Source organism: Myotis yumanensis, unplaced genomic scaffold (assembly GCF_028538775.1).
Source record: "Myotis yumanensis isolate MYYU_CA2020_CCGP unplaced genomic scaffold, mMyoYum1.0.hap1 SCAF_19, whole genome shotgun sequence".
NCBI lineage: Eukaryota > Metazoa > Chordata > Mammalia > Chiroptera > Vespertilionidae > Myotis > Myotis yumanensis.
The window spans coordinates 21,974,713-21,991,168 of record NW_027223770.1 but is presented as its reverse complement, the minus strand read 5'-3'; the positions used below and the strand labels follow the sequence as shown (position 1 = coordinate 21,991,168).

Here is a 16,456-nt window from a genome sequence, read left to right as displayed (position 1 = left end):
ATATTCACTGTAGAAAAGTTTTACAAAAAAGTTGGGAATAAAAATTGCCTATAGTCCTACTTCTTATCACTCAAGAGCTCTCCAGGGAAACACAACCAGGAGGAGGTTAGGTAGGTGGAAAGACACACAGACGGATAGAGGGATAGAAGGTAGAGGTGTTTATATTTATTTAAGGAAGCGGGCAAGTCCAAAAGCTGCAGGGCAGACCAGCAGGCTGGCAGTGCAGGCGGGAGCTAATGCTGCCGTCTCCAGGTGGTTCTCCCAGCCTAGATCTGACGACCCTTTTCCCTCTGGCTCTGCAGATGGAAGCGCGGTCTTCCGAGGCTGCTTCCGCAGGCCCAACAACCTCTCCCTGGCCCTGCCCGTGACGGCCGCCATGCCAAACATGTCCGTGGACAAGTGCGTGGACCTCTGCACAGAGAAGGTGAGACGGGGGGCCCAGGGAGGGGCGGTGTGGAACGGCTGGAGGAACGGGATGCTGGGCTGGAGAGGGATCCTGTGATCCGTGACGTGGGAGAGGGGTGTGCCCGTGTCATCTGTCCCCGAGGTAGGAGTTACACAGGATCAGGTTCTCTCAAAATTGTGAGGAATACTCAGGAATGAACTGGGCCTAAAAGCGTGGCCTTCGGAAGATTGCCAGGTAAAGGCAGGGTAGTCCCACCTTGGGACGGAGTGAGTTCCCATCACTGCTAAGAGAGACACCAAACCTACTCTGGTAAAACTCGCTGGACTCAGCCTCGTAGGAGCGACCTTGGTTCGTTACCAGGTTATTTCTGGGCCAGCTTCTGGGGGAAATTCGGCTGTCAGGTTTGAGTAGAAACAGACTGAACAATGGACAGTCAGTCCCCTGCCCTCCGAATCAGGTCATCCTGCTCCCACTTCGCTGTCCCATAGAACAAACAAGGCAATTAGGAGCCGCTCTCCCAGCGAAGACTGTGGTCCACCCAGGTCCCAGGATCCTCTTCAGCCTGAAAGCGTGGATCCAGGCAGCTTTTCCTGAGGCATGGGTTCTGTCACTGTCAGGCCAGGGACATGGACCGTGGCGGGTTATACGCTATGAGAAAGGCATTTATTTCTTAGTTTTCTTTCCAGTTACTCCAGGAGAAAGCTCATCTCAGTGCTGAAGTGTCTTGAACACGCTCTACTCTCAACTAATCTCCTTTTTGCAGGAAAAATGGAGCCGACACAGGGCTCAGTCTTGGCAGGCAGAAGGTCTTAGTGAGAACTTAATTACACTGTTGTGTGTCCATCGTATTTGCATTTATAGTATGGAAACCATGGAAGCCCTGGGAGTGGTGCAAAGCTTCCTTGGAAATTTAAGTCCCAAAAAGTGAGTGGACTGAAAGAGACAAATAAATAACAGGGAAACAACAGAAAATGGTCACCATTAAAGTGGCGGGTATGTTAATTAGCTTGATTGTGATGATTAATTCACCACGTATACATCACCTTAAAGACATACTGTTTTTGCTTGTCAGTTATACCTCAGTAAAGCTGGCAGAATACCAGAGTGCAGGAGGTGCACAGATGGGGCCACGTGGTGACAGTGGGGTTCACTCAAGAAGTTTCGGGATCCTCAGTTGGGGAGAGGGATGGAGACAGGAAGACTCGGCTGCTCCGTGCCCAGGGCTTTAGCAGAGTTCTTCCTCATCCTCTCCCTCCCCCTCCCCAGGAGTACCCGCTGGCAGCTCTTGCGGGCACCGCCTGCCACTGTGGCTTCCCCACCACGCGATTCCCCCTGCACGAGAGAGAAGACGAACAGCTGTGTGCCCAGAAGTGCAGCGCGGAGGAGTTTGAGAGCTGCGGGACCCCCAGTTACTTCATCGTGTACCAGACGCAGGTGCAGGGTAAGCCAGGCCTCCCCTAGCGACCCTGCATGTTCTTCCAGGGCCTCCCTCCCAGAGGTGCCCGGGACAGTCCACTTCACACAGCCCATACTGTGCAGGCCAGAGGGTGGAGGTGGAGGCCGGAGGGCAGGGGCAGGGCTGGTGACCTTGACCAGGCTTAGAGATCCTGGATGGGCCACAGAGGGAGACCCAGGCAAGGGGGGTGGGTTCCAAGGACCCTCAACTCTATCCCTCATACTGCAAACCTCCTTGGTAGCTTTTTTCTTGAAATGGAGACTGTGGCATTGAGTGGAAAGGCATCTGGGCTGGGAGGGGGAGGCCTGGGTCTCCAACACAGACCCACTGCGTGATCTTACAGATGGGGAAACTGAGGCCCAGAAGAGGTTCCATCACGTGCACTGGGTCGAACGGCTCGGAAGTGGCAGGGGTGGGACTCACACCTAGGCTTCGTCTGCCCCTGCCCCTGCCCTTGACCCCTGCTCATGCCCTGCTCTTTGCAGACAACCGCTGCATGGACAGAAGGTTCCTCCCAGCCAAGTCCAAGCAGCTCATCGCTCTGGCCAGCTTCCCAGGTGCCGGCAACACGTGGGCTCGCCACCTCATCGAGCTGGCCACCGGCTTCTACACCGGCAGCTACTACTTCGATGGTTCTCTCTACAACAAAGGTGAGGAGGCTGCCTGGGCTCCAAAGGGCACACTGGGAGGCCATGGGACTACCCTTCCTGAGCACCTACTGTGTGCTGCTCAGCTCAACCGAGCATGTTTATTGAGACCTACTATGTGCTTGGTACCTTCCCTTTGCTTAGATCACTGCAGACATTCCTTGAACACCTAATGTGTGCAGGTACCTCAACACAGACATTTACTGACCAGCAACTCTGAGCTGTGCACAGAGATCCAATAACTATGTTCACTTTGGGGACATTGATTACCTACTGCTATTTGTCAGGGAATCCGAGATTGTCACAAATTGTAGAAGGGTCCTTGAGGATCATTTGGTTCATGGATCCAGAGTGATTTCATCTCATGTGTCAGTTCCAGTGAATCCCTGCTTTAGGACGATGTGTTGAGAAGGATTCTGAGCTTCTGTTCTCCTTCAGGAACAAAGTGCCTTGATCTAGTAGTGATGCCTGTTGAGGGTGTAGAAGGGGGAATGGCCTACTTACCAGGTACAGACCTTGTGTGCACACCCCCCAAAGTATATAAATCACTTGTCACACACAGCACTGGGCCCATGGTAGACATTCAATAAATGCCAACAATTGTTAGTATTAATAGTGACATGAATATATGAATAATAATGAGGGCCATGATGAAGGAGTGCCCTGGGTAGAGGAACATAAAGGAGAAGGATACCTAAGTCAGCCAGAGACCTTGCAAATCATTTTATTCCTAGTTCCCATCCCAGTGCCTCGAACATAGTAGGTGCTCAATAAACACAGAAGAGAATGAAGGCCTTCACAAGTGAATGTGTGAGGCTCCAGAAGGGGCCCAGCAGGGGGCGGGGTGGGTTTCTTCTTGTCTCCCCCTACCCCCCCCACTCACCTGCCACGTGTCCTCCTCCCCCCACCCCCGCTCCCCTGTGGGAAGGGTTTAAAGGTGAGCGGGACCACTGGCGCAGCGGGAGGACCATCTGTATCAAGACACACGAGAGCGGCCAGAAGGAGATCGAGGCCTTCGATGCCGCCATCCTGCTCATCCGCAACCCCTACAAGGCCCTCATGGCGGAGTTCAACCGCAAGTACGGCGGCCACATCGGCTTCGCTGCGCATGCGCACTGGAAGGGCAAAGGTATGACTCGGGAGAGGAGGGGTGCAGAGGAGAGGGATCCTGGGGTGCAGCGGGCAGTGCACTGGGCCAGTGCTGTCTCCTGCGAGGAGTCCAGGAGTGCCTCCTTGAGGGCATGCGTGAGACTCCAGACCCTCAGCTTCTAGTGCTCTTCCCACATCCCACCCCTCCGTGAGCATCACCCTCTGGGAATTAGGCTGGGGTGCACCAGTGGTTAAGGACATGGTTGTGGTTAAGGACATGGTTGTGGAGCAAGACGCCCCTGGGTTCTAATCCCAGCTCCATCACTTCCTGGATAAGCTAATGTGTCAGTTCCAGTGAATCCCTGCTTTAGGACGATGTGTTGAGAAGGGACAAGCTACGTTCAGGGAGGCCAAGGAGCCTTTTCAGGAAGTCCCAGGAGCTGGGGTTTGGATCCCAAGGCATCTTCCTCCAGGGCCCTTGCTCTTAACCACTGTGCTAATCCTCGGTGGTAGATTCAATGAACTGTCTGTGGTTAGGACTCACCCAGTTTAGAGCCCCTGTAAATGCAAGCTCTCCCCCCCTTTCACCCCCCAGAATTCATCCAGGAACGAGGCTGTTCCAGCCGGAAGTCAGGGGGGATGCTTCCTCCTCCCAGTCCTCCCCCAGCTCCCAGCTGCTCCGAAGCTCTGGTCCCTCCCAAGAGGACTGGAGCCTGGCAGGATGTAGCCGACTCGGCATCCACCAATCACACCCTCAATGTTGATGTTGTTGATTAAAACCCTCTGGCCTGACCAACCGTGCCCTGGTTCCTGTTCACCCTTCTGTCCCTCTCTCCGCCTGGCTTCCCCTCTCAGCGAGGGAATGAAAACTTGGACAGGTGGTGGCATTTGTTCTATTGTTCCCAGGAGCAAAGAGGCCTCTGAATTATTTATTTGTAGAACAATTGAAAGGGAGCACTCACTGGCCAGGGCCAGGCGGGAAAGTCTGCAGATGCAAATGGCAGGAGCCTGTCCCAGGAACAGACCCTCTGCTTTGCCGAGCTGTAGGGGACCTGAGAGATCACTGAGCCCTGTGGTCCTCCGCCGGCCACCTATCAGAATCCCCAGAGGAGTGTGGGCCCGGGGCCGTGACTGCATTGCAAACCGGGCATCAGCATTTGTAAAGCTCCCAGCTGCTTCCAGTGTTCAGGCGGGACTGAGAACTCTGCTTCATCCTCTGTTTATTAACGGGGAAACTGAGGCCCAGAGAGAGGCGGGGGCCTGCCAAGGTCCTGCCGCCCAAGTGAAAAGGGGGGACTCGCTTGAGAAGCTCATGGGGGAGCAGGCACTTAACCTTCATTATCTCATTTAAACCATCTGATCTCCGAGGAGGTAAGAAAGGCAGCCATAATCATCATAACCTTCATTTCACAGGTGAGACACCATCGCAGGGAGGAAGTCATGTGGCCGAGGCCCCTGGTGTAGACTGAGCTGGGTGCTGACCCAGGCATCAGCTACCAGGCTCTTTCTTGCCCGGGGCATTGCTGACCTGGCGCCCAGAGCTTCTCCTCTCCTGGCATAGCCCAGTGTCTCAGGTTCAGACCATTTTAAAGGGGCCGCCTTGCCTCTTTTTCTTCATTCAGGACAGCTGGGAGCTTTAAAAAGAAAGAGAAGGGATGGTCAGGACCGGCTGAGCCTGGAAGCTTCGGGGGATGAGAGAGTGGGGGGTTTCAGCACACACATCTCATGTTGGGGTTCTGGGGTCTCCATATGAGTCTGGAATTGGGGGGGAACCTTCCCTTCCCAAGCCTGACCCAGGTCCTCCACAGCTCTGGCCAAGAGCCTTCCCCTAAGAACCAAGCCCCACAGCCCACACCCACCCTCTCTCTCATTTGGGTTTGCGTCTGGCACTTGGGTTTGAGACCCTCACTTTAGGGCCCGGCACCAGCCGTGTCGGGATCACTTGGGAGCCCGTTAGAACAGCAGGTTCTGCCCCTGACCTGCTGAGTCAGAACTCCCGGGAGGCCCAGCCACCACCTGTGTTTTAGCGACCCCTCCAGGTGTTTCCGACACGCCGTCCGGTTTTCCAGCCGCTGCTTCACATCCTTGCTGCTCCAACAGTGGCCTGTCAGCCCGTGGCATCGACTTCGCCGGGGGTTTTGGAAAAGCAAATCTCAACCCCTCTCCCCCACCCAGTCTTACTGGATCCAAATCAGCATTTTAATGAGAAGCTTCATGCACACTTGAAAGTTTGAGAGTCTCTGCTGTAGGATGCCCTCGGCCTTGAGTGTGAGGGTCACCTCCCTCAGAGCAGAGGTCACCCCGCTGTTGAGCGTGTCCATCCCACCCGGCCTGTGTCCCCTCCGGGTTAGAGCTGGGTTGAGGCTCCTATAATGCCCTCCCCCACCCCCACCCCCGGGTTGGTTCCATAACATTAATTTTACGGTGTCCCTGGAGTGGGTCCAAAGCAAAGTTTTATGTGCTGTGATTACACAAGGTGAATTGTCCTGAGTCTGCTTAATGAAACAGGGCCTGTGCTTAATGATTCCGTGGGGAGCTGGGTCCAGTGAAGCTATTAATCAGGCCCCGTTCCTCCCATCCACAGGAAGGGGGAGCCGAGGGGCCAGGCCCACGTGTGCGACAGTTCCGGCGCAGCCAGCCCCCGTGACCAGTGGTCCGTGGCTCAGTGAGCCTCCGTTGCCCAGTTTGAAGGCAGCAATCCATTGCTGGAAATCCATTAGCCTGAGCTAATCAAGGCTTTTGCTTTTTATTTTTATCCTTCTCCTTTCTAACGAAGTAGCTTTAAGTGAGGGATCTGTGCCATGGGGGCGGATACAGCTGCTGCCCAGACTGCCTGGATATCACATGTGGTCTTGGGGGGAAGCTCTGACCTAAATGATGGGGCCCGGGGGGCACCTCAGAAATGCTGGGGGCCAACATTTCTCTCCTGTATCCCAGGCCCTGAGCCAGGGCCTTGGTAAATCTCACTCCATTTAATCTGCACAGCATCTAGGGTGCAGGTCCAGCACAGTCACCGTTTCACAGATGGGTAAACTGAGGCTCAAGGACATCAACTAATGTTCCCAAGGTCACACAGCTAACGTGGAGAGGAGCTGGGTTTTGAACGCAGGCAGTCTGACTGCAAAGTCGTCATAGACAACATCGGGAGAGAAGAGCGCCGGAGCTGAAAAGATCAGGAGCTCAAAGGGTTTGCTAGGAGGGCAGGAGCCAGGCTCAGCCTAGGGTGGATGTGGGTTCGAATCCTGCCTTGGATACACTGTGTGGCTTCGTGCTTTGAGCCTCGGCTCTCTCCCCTGTGTGTAAAATGGGGCTAGTACTAGTAATTCCTACTCTTCAGGCTCCTTGTGGGCACTACATGAGGTGATGCCTGCACATTGCCCAACACAGCCCTGACTCACAGTGGGTGCTTAGGCCACACATGTTCCCGTCCCATGGAGGCGTGCAACCAACAAGGAGGCCAACCTGCTGCGGGACCCGGCCACCACGCCCCTCCCTTTTCCTTGAGGACCACCCGGCAGCCCTCTTCCAGCGACCGCTTACGATGGTCAGAGTGGCCAGGCCCGGAGTCAGGATCTGTATGTCCCCGGTGACTGAGTGCTGTCTCCATCCCCAGGGGCTTCTGCCACGGGAGCAGCAGTTGTCCTGAATCACCAGGGATGCTGGGAGGTGACTTGGGGGGAAATTCTAAAAAAAAAAAAAAATAGTGAAACAGACTATGTTCATGCTAAATTTTCTCTAATCACCCAGATACATCTGGTCTCAACTCATTATAACAGTGTAGGCCCAATTAGCCAGATACATTGTAAATAATCTATTTTAGGGATAAAGAATATCCTTCTCACCAGCATAAATACTTCCCCAGCAGTCAGGGTGTGCCAGCAGGAGCTCTGGGGGAGCGGGAGCCCCACCACAGGGCCTGGTGTCTTCTGCAGACAAAGAGGAGTCCTTTATCACAACTCGGGTGGGCGGCTGGGAATTTCAGTTCCTCTCAAGAACTATTTATTGAGCCCCTGCTGGGTGGGAGGCAGTGGGAAAATGTAGGGGCGAGGCTGCTGGTGCCTTCGAAATAACAAAAGAGCAAGATCAGAACCTGGAATCAGCCAGGCCTGGTCTGGATGGTGCTCCCTGGCTGCGTGGCCTTGGGCAAATCACTTCATCTCTCTGGGCCTCAGTTTACCCAATGGTGATAGTGAAGAGTAGTCCTTTCTTTCCAGGGTAGTCGTTAGGATACACTGAGATCACGGGGATCCATCACCCGGCAAGGGGTGCAGACTTAGTTATTAAGTACCAGCTGGGCTCCCCAGCAGGGCGGAGGAGACTCACTCACTGACGCTCCTTCAATAAACATTTCCTTCTGGAGGGAGCACCTGGCATTATCCTCGTGGAAAGCAGTGGGTCTGGCTTCAGGGTTTCGGAGAGCCTGCCCCATGGTTCTCCAGCTGGGCCTGGCTTCCCTTCCTGTCTCAGCCTCCTCCTGGGCTGGCCTCCCTCTGTCCCAGCATCCTCCTGGGTTGGCCTCCCCCCCTCTGTCCCAGCCTCCTCCTGGGCTGGCCTCCCTTCCTGTCCCAGCCTCCTCCTGGGCTGGCCTCCCTTCCTGTCCCAGCCTCCTCCTGGGCTGGCCTCCCCCCCTCTGTCCCAGCCTCCTCCTGGGCTGGCCTCCCTTCCCCCCTCCCCAGCATCCCCTTTGGTTCCCCCTTAGTTACCCAGCTTCTCTCTGGGTTCAGCCACCCCAGGGGCTGACTGGCTGTCTCTTTGGGGTCCTCTCCAGGGCTCCCCAAGGAATTTCCCGCATTCGGTTATAGCCTGACTTTCAAGTCAGACGATCCCCAAAATACCTTCCCAATTGTGGTGACAGTCCATCCTGTCCTTTTCCAAACCTAGCAAAGGGAGTGTGGAGATCTACCAGGAGTCGAGGGGTTCTCACTGCTGTGAGTGACAGCGACCACTCGGACCCGGGTCCCAGGAGCCCCTCCGCCCTCTGACTCGGCCCGCCCTCCTCTCTCCACAGAGTGGCCCGAGTTCGTGAGGAACTACGCCCCGTGGTGGGCCACGCACACGCTGGACTGGCTCAAGTTCGGCAAGAAGGTGCTGGTGGTGCACTTCGAGGACCTGAAGCAGGACCTGTTCGTGCAGCTGGGCCGGATGGTCCGCCTGCTGGGCGTGGCCGTCCGCGAGGACCGGCTGCTGTGCGTGGAGAGCCAGAAGGACGGCAACTTCAAGCGCTCGGGGCTGCGCAAGCTGGAGTACGACCCCTACACGGCGGACATGCAGAGGACCATCCAGGCCTACATCAAGCTGGTGGACGCGGCCCTGAAGGGGCGGAACCTCACGGGCGTGCCCGACGACTACTACCCCAGATGATGGGCCCGCCGGCAGGGGCCTCGAGACCCCCGGGGACCCCGCCCACCTGTCTGGCCCCTTTTTGGTCTGGGGACAGCCGCCTCGGCTGCTGCTGGCCTTCAGTGCGTTTTCTGCGTGACATAGGAGCCTCAGGGGACAACCACCTGCTCACAGCCCTTCACAGCCCAGGAGGCCCCTGATGGGGGAGCCCCAGCCACACAGGCTTCTGTCTCCCATGGCCCTGCTCCCACCTCTCTGGTTCTCCCCGTGGGAGGGCGAGCTCCTGGGTGTCCCAGAGACTCGGGTGCCTCCCACGGTGCTGAGGACCTGGACGCTGGGAAAAGTGCCCCCGGCGCTCCACCCTCCGGGGCTGGGCTCTCGCGGGCTCTTCTCTCCACCAAGCAGCAGCGAGCGGCCCCGGGTTCATCAGGCCACTTGGGTGGGAGAAGGGTTGCTGGAGGTTTCTCTCTAACGTCCCGTTTCTGACACTCGAGGTGGGTGGGGGAGCCCCAGTGCTCGCAAGAAGTTCATGGGCACCACCAGGTGGGGCCCTGCATCACGAGCCCACCCCCAGGTCACACTGCTCCTGAGGACCGAGCTAAGGTCAAATTCTGCCCTTTCCTCCCCCACTGGGCACAGTTATCCCAGCAGGATGGCCGAGGGCCCGTGCAGACTCTGAGTAAGAACCAGAGCCTTGTCACAGTCTTGCTCCACTGAGGGTGCAGCACATGGATCTCACACTGCCTCTGACCCCCGCCGACGGGGCCTGCGCTCTCAGGGCGAGAGAGCAAGGGTGCTCCAGACCAGGTGGGACCAGACCCAAAAGACACTCAGCTCCCTTCCCGCACCATCGACCTCCCGTGATCACAGTCCCAAAGGGGTGGCTTCCCGCTCGAGGCCTTTGAGGAATGAAGCGAATGCAATGGCTCTTCACTTCGCACTGACGCCGCTCCCGGAAGCTGAGTCATCAAACCAAAGGATTCCTGGGGACCAGCATCCCCGATCCTCGATCTTTGAAAGCATGGATCCAGGATCCCTCCGCTTCCCCACCTTGGAGACCAGCGGCTTCCCACCTGCGCTCCTGCACCGCCCCCATCTCGTAGATGCAAAAGCCATAGGTCACAGCTCTTCACTGTTCTGTCCGGAGCACCCCCTCCCCAGCAGCCCCCCTGAAGCCTTGGGGTGCAAGGACAGGCTCATTCCCAAACAGCCAGGAGGCCATGGAGAAGGCGAGCGTAAAGAGATATATTTTTTTAAGAGGAATATGACTAATACATTCCGCCCCTTGGAAGCCGGCCGTGCAAAGCGAAGGGGCCAGAGGCTCAGACCTGCGATTCTCGCCCTGAGCCCCTCCCCTGTCGGCTGTGGGCGACCCCAGGGCCTCCCCCCCCCCAGGGGCTCTGAATGTATTTTGTACCGAGTTTCCCCCGGGCTCATGTCTAGTCTTTGGGGAAGCCTCCCCCACTCCCACCCACAGGCCAGCTCGCTCTGGGAGCCTCTGGGCCCACGGCCTGGGCCAGCTCTTGGCCGGCGGCCACCTCGGGCCACGGGCCTCTGTCTGAAGATTCCTCAGGTCAACACCATCATTAAAAGTGAGTTTTGTTGAGAATTCCACCCGTGGCGGAGTGTTGTGTAAGGCGCGCTCACAGTGGGGTGTTCTTCGGGGGTGTCTGGGTGAGTGAGAGTGTTCTGGGGTGCACACCTGTTTGTGTCTGGGTGACTGGAACTGCCTGTGGAGAACCGTGCGCCTCTGTGTGTGACACTGTCCCGAGGCTGTCTCTCCCCCCCCCCCCCCCCACAGGTGCGCCACAGGCCTGTTTCTGGGGTGTGTGTGGGTTCCTGTGCGTGGAGTCAAGCACGTGTGGAGGAGGAAATGCCGGTGTGTGTGAACCTGGGCATGAGAAGGTGCCTGTGGAGGGACGTCTTCTACCCGGGCTTTTTGTCCTTGGTGTGTGTGGGAGGGGGGGGGGGAGGACAGGGAGAGGCGTTCCCAGGTGGGCGGTGAGTCTCCGTGTCCACACCTCCCAGTGCCCCGGAGGGAGGACCTGCCCCTGTCCGCACAGGCAGAGGGCCTCTGTGGGAAGGGGCCGCGGCCCCGGGCACTGCTCGCAGCCACGTGGACAGTGGGGGAGAGGGCGGTCAGCCGCTGAGACAGGCGGGGGAAGGGGAGCCCAGGACTGGGAAGGAGGGGTGGAGGTCTGGAAAGGAGGACCTCAGGAAGGGGAGAGTGGGGGGCTGTTCCAGGATCCAGGGAGGGCCCTCCTCCTCCGGGGGCTTCTGTTGGCCCCACAAGTCCTTCTGTGGTGATCCACTGGGCCCCAGGCTAACCTCTGACCCCCGTCTCACATCTGGATTCTGGTCCCAGCCTGAGCCTGAACCTGTGTGCCCAGTCTGACCTGGTCCCAGACTGATCCTGAGTCACATCGAAGCTGGAATCCTGATCACAGACTGAGCCCTGATCCCCGCAGGGGCCCGGCCTCAGTTCCCTTCCCCCTTCTCTGGCGCATTGCTCTGCCCCCTCCCCATTCCTCCCCCTCTCTCACCGTTTTCCTTCCCATTGCCCCTCTCTCAGTTCCCCTTCTTGTGGTCTCGTGTATTTCCTCCAGCTGCTCATAACCCTCTCTCCTTTCTTGTCCTCTCTTTCCTCTCCCTCATTTCATCATCATCGCTTTCTTGGTTTCTGCTTCTGCTGTGCAAGCATCTCTACATCTATCCCTTGAGCTCTGAGCTCCTGTCTCCCTGCCCTTCCTCCCTTCCTCACCACCCTATTGTCCTCTCCCCAGTCCTCCTCCTCATCTTCCCGGAGAGTGGGCGTGACTCAGCGGGATCCAGACACAGTGAGACACATGCTACCCAGGCCAGTAACCAAGGAAGTGGTTTCCTTAGCAACAGAATCTGCAGGCATGTGCTCCACTGCCCCATCCCTTAGCTATTACAGTGAGGACTGGGGGCGGGGGCGGGGGTGGGGGTGGGCGTCAAGCCTGGACACCGGGAAGTCAGTCATGACACTGCTGTTGTGACCCTCCAGAGAGGGGCCCATGGTCCGAGACCAGCTCCGTGCCTGGCATTGTGGAGACACCAGAAATCGGAGAGGTTGGGGGGGAGGTGGGGTGTGGGGTCAGAGAGAGGCATGTGGCATGGAGAGAGCGGAGGGAGGAAGCCACAGGGCTTGGTGACAGACCGGATGTGGGCAGGGGGAAGGGACAAGGCCGAGGGGCCCCCACGATTCTTCCTGGGCAGCTCCTGGGAGGAAGTCCTTGGACTGACAGCAGGGAGGGAGGCGGAAAGGCTGTGAGCTGACGTCACTCCCTGTCCCCTGGAGTTCACCATCTAGTTGGGGTGGCGTAGGGTGTGGGGGGGAGGTGGAGCCAGACACGGAAATATCGTGTTCAGTTCTCCCTATAAATTAGTAACGAGGAGCGAGGGAGAGCAAGAGCAGCCCTAGGGGCGTGAGAGGCACAGAGACGGTGATCCATTTGCTCAGGGGAGGACCCTTGGGTTCAAACCAACACCCCAGAGCCTGTCCCAAAGATAGAAGACAGAACAGGGTAGAAAATGTGGAGAGGCCAGGGTGGGGGGGTGGGGGGGTGGTTAAATCAATTTTTTGGTACTTTTTCCCACTGGGAAAATAAAAATACGTTCAATCTTAGAGAACAGCAAATGGGGAGGGAGGAGACAAAAGCGCCCCATGTAGGATCGCTTTTACAGCTATAAATAATGTCCCCAAAGAGAACACCTGTCAAGATGCATCACTTCCAGGGAGACCAATTGCTCCCCCCCCGTTTCAGGCTGATATTTAAGTGACTGGGGGGGCGGGGGGGAGTGGGGTGATGGGGGCAAAGGGCAGAAAGTTGGTCAAGGGAACCCACGAAAACCTCGCTCAGCTTCTCCCAAAATGCAACACACCTGCGGCGAGGAGGGCTGTAAATCTAGGTGATCATCGCATCGTCCTCGCGAAAGCAACATGTTTATTTATCACGTTTGCACGTTGACAATTTCCCCTCAAATTTACAGTCTGCGATCCGCTGGCGTGCAGGGGGGAGAAACATGGAAATGAGAAGAAACAGGCGGAACATCGAGGAGGAAGAGGTGATAAAATATTCATCCCCTCACCCACCCCCAGTACCCGCCGCCTTAAATCCAATTTCAAACGAAGGTGGGGAGGCATCCGAGCGGGCCCCGCGTCTGCCTTTCAGGCCGCTGAGAGCTAATTGAACTGAGCAGTCATTATGGAATAGAGTGTGTTCCAACAAAACGGTTTCTGTGTATCCTGAGTCACTCACTAAACAATGATGGGGAGTGAGCAGTCACCAGAAGTGAGAAAGACGGTTGGTTGATCTTGGTGGGGACAAGACGTGTGTGTCCTACAATGAGGGACTGGAGGGAGGGGCAGTACCCAACCTGTAACCATAGTTACCTGGACCTCCAAATCTGAGAATGCCCAACCCTTATCCCAGACCTTCTGAAGCAGGTTTTCAAAAAAGCCAGGCATCGGTGGGAGGGATGCTGTGGGCCTGCGGGAGACAAAGTTGTGTTCCCAGTTGCCTTGTTGGTAACTACTGGCCCATGTCCAGGCACCAGGACAGCAGACGCTCATAAAGGATCGTCAATATCCTCCATGCATCCCTGGCCCTAGCACAGCACCTGGCACACAGTAGGTGCTCAGGAAATGCTTGTTGACTTCCTGAATCAGTGAATCAGGAATATGAAAGGTGTTCAGAGAAAAGCGACCAGTCATCAGCTGAAGCAGGCTTGAGTCATGCCCCTCACTGTCTGGAATGTTCTCTCAGTAGTGCTGAACTGGGCTTTCTCTTCCCACCCCCACCCCCACGTACCTCCCCCCCAACTTGAATCCTCAAACCCCATGAGTGGTGTGGTGTGGCCCACTCATACGGGCTCTCAAGAGCCAATGATGCACATAGTCTCTCCAATTCACACCTAGTTACATCACATTGGTAGCTTGAAATTGGCCACAGTGAGAATATTTACACCAGGGAAAATGGCAAATGCAACAAAGTCAGGATTTTTAGTTTGGGTTTGGGGTGTTCTTTATTTGGGGGTGCGGGGCGGGGAGAGCCGGTTGTTAAGTATTTACCAGCACACAGCTGCCCAAAGCACACAGGCACACACTGTGCCATTTCTTGTCTTTTCTGTGACTCTAGGCACAGTGTCCCCTCCACCTGGAAAGCTTTGTTCTGGCTGATATCTCTGCCCCCTTGAGACTCAGCTCTTCCTCTTCCAGGCAGCCGCCCCTGCCTGACCCAAGAACCAAATTCAGCAACTTCTCTAACCTCTGCAGTCACAGCTCTGGACATGGCCATTGTCTGATCACTTTAGCCATGTGGGGTGTGTGTGTGTGTGTGTGTGTGTGTGTGTGTGTCCAGGGCATGAACTCTGTCAGGGACTTCACCTTTGGATTTCCTGGCACAGACTAGGGGATGAGCAGATATTTAGCCAATCAAAGGATGAATACATCGATTGCATTTAACACCACCCACCAACCTCTCAGCTCTCACGAACTTTGGGGTGAATGGATAGAAGGATCCACCTGCCCAGACAACGGCCAAGAAGAACGGGGAATGTAAAACCACGCACAGGGATGATAGCAGCTAATGTGTATTGAGTACTAATTACACGCTGGGCGCTACGCTAGCCACTTCCTGTGTATCACATCACTGGGAGACGGGGACACTAGGTCTCCCCTTTTTACAGTCGGGGAAACCAAGGCTCAGAGAGGTTAAGTAACTCACTCAGTGTCACACAGTGGAGAATGATAAAACTGGGCTTTGAACTCAAGCAGCCAAGCCTCAGTCCCTATGTCTAAACACCATCCTGCATCCCAGGGGGAGGCATGAGCCCAGAGCCAAGAAGGGAGGGATGGGTCTGGCAAAACGACATGGAGAAGGCAGCTGGCCTTTGTGGGGCCGAGGACCCAGGGGTGGGGTAAAGGAGAGAGAGGCAAGGCCATCACTCGGGCAGCAGGCAGCGAGCCGGAGCCCCAGATGACTTTGGGTTCTGAGCGGCAAAGTTGGTTTATAGGTTCCCATGGCAACTGCCAAGCAATAATCTCATACTCCGCACAGCTCAGTGATTCTCCAGAAATTCTCTCCTTTTTGCCTCCACTGCCGCCCCTCCCGGCTGATGGAGGCAAGCGTCATCCCCAGGAGAGACTGTGCTGGAGAAGAAACGATGGCCTGAGACCCTTTTATGATGATGCTGGTGGAGGGAAATTTGGGGGGGGGGCAGAACAAAAGAGAAAGAGGGTCTCAAACCCTCGAAGTGCCAATCGTCACACTGGGAAGGGACTGCAGAAAGGGCTTCTCAGATCAGCTTGCAAATGGCATGAAAACCACGCATCGTCTCCCCAGGAAGATGTGAGCATACATGTACACACACACACACACACACACACACACACACAGAGTCCTGCATGTAGCTACAGGCAGCATGAAGAACCCTCAGGACCAAAAGCAGAGAATTAAAAGTCATCTAATCTAGCCATTTCCAAAGTAGGGCAGCAGAACCCTATCTTCAATCAAAACCAAATGTGAAACCCTAATCTCTAAAACAGTGGCTCTCAATTATGGTGGAGGTGGCGGGGGGGGGGGGGGGTGCGGGAGATTATGCATTAGGGTTATTTAACAATATCTGGAGATAGTTTTTGGTTTTCACAACTGGGAGAGGGGGAGATCTATTGCATTTATTAGGGAGACACCTAGGATAGTGCGTAACATTCTATAAAGCACATATCAACCAGCCACAGTGAAGAATAATATGACCCCATGCTCTAGCTGGTTTGGCTCTAGCTGGTCTGTGGACTGAAGGGTCCCAGGTTCAATTCCGGTCAAGGGCACATGCCCGAGTTGTGGGCTCGATCCCCAGTAGGGGGCGTGCTGGAGGCAGCCAATCAATGATTCTTTCTCATCATTGATGTTTCTCTCTCCCTCTCCCTTCCTCTCTGAAATCAATATATATATATAAAGAACCTGACCCCAAATATTTGTAGGGCCAATGCTGACAAACCCTGATGTAATGTAATGAAAGAGGAGCTGCTCATTCATTGCTTCATTCATTCATTCATTCATTCTGTGAAATGGGTGGGGATGGGTCAGGGAGCTCCTCACGCATTGACTAACCTGACGTACATTTGGGCTCAGCTGTGTGATCAGGGGCCAGCAGCCAAACATCTCTGAGCTTCACTTTCCTTGTCTCTAAAATGGAGATTATCACGGAATAGAACGACGGGGGTGGTTGTGCTAGGCACAGTCACCATATACACAGGGAGGAAAAGAGCAAAGGTATTATCTTTACTATTATCATTAATGCTGTTTTGGAAGATTTTGCAAATGAGAAATTCCATTTGCAATAACTCTGGGACCTATCTGCCCTTGGCTAACGTACGGGATCAAGGGTTGCTATGAACTAAAGGCTCTCGGCCTCCCAAATCCATATGTTGAAGCCCCACCCCGCAGGTGTTGGGGGTAAGCAGGCCTTCGGAAGTGAGGAGGATTCGATTAG

General features: G+C 55.7%; 1 protein-coding gene across 6 annotated transcripts in view; it reads left to right on the top strand.

The window, feature by feature from the left end:
- Window positions 1-10,529, top strand: part of WSCD2 (WSC domain containing 2) — an 81,202-nt gene extending 70,673 nt beyond the window's left edge. For 5 of the 6 annotated variants that reach the window (XM_070400035.1, XM_070400036.1, XM_070400038.1 and 2 more), the window contains 5 exons: window positions 303-424; window positions 1,673-1,847; window positions 2,348-2,512; window positions 3,438-3,638; window positions 8,607-10,529. In XM_070400035.1, the coding sequence (XP_070256136.1) occupies window positions 303-424; window positions 1,673-1,847; window positions 2,348-2,512; window positions 3,438-3,638; window positions 8,607-8,959 (1,016 nt within the window). In that variant the 3' untranslated portion in view covers window positions 8,960-10,529. Of the gene's footprint in view, window positions 1-302; window positions 425-1,672; window positions 1,848-2,347; window positions 2,513-3,437; window positions 3,639-4,193; window positions 8,586-8,606 lie in introns of those variants that run through there. The other variant, XM_070400041.1, reaches the window with a different exon arrangement.
- Window positions 10,530-16,456: the final 5,927 nt, after the last annotated feature.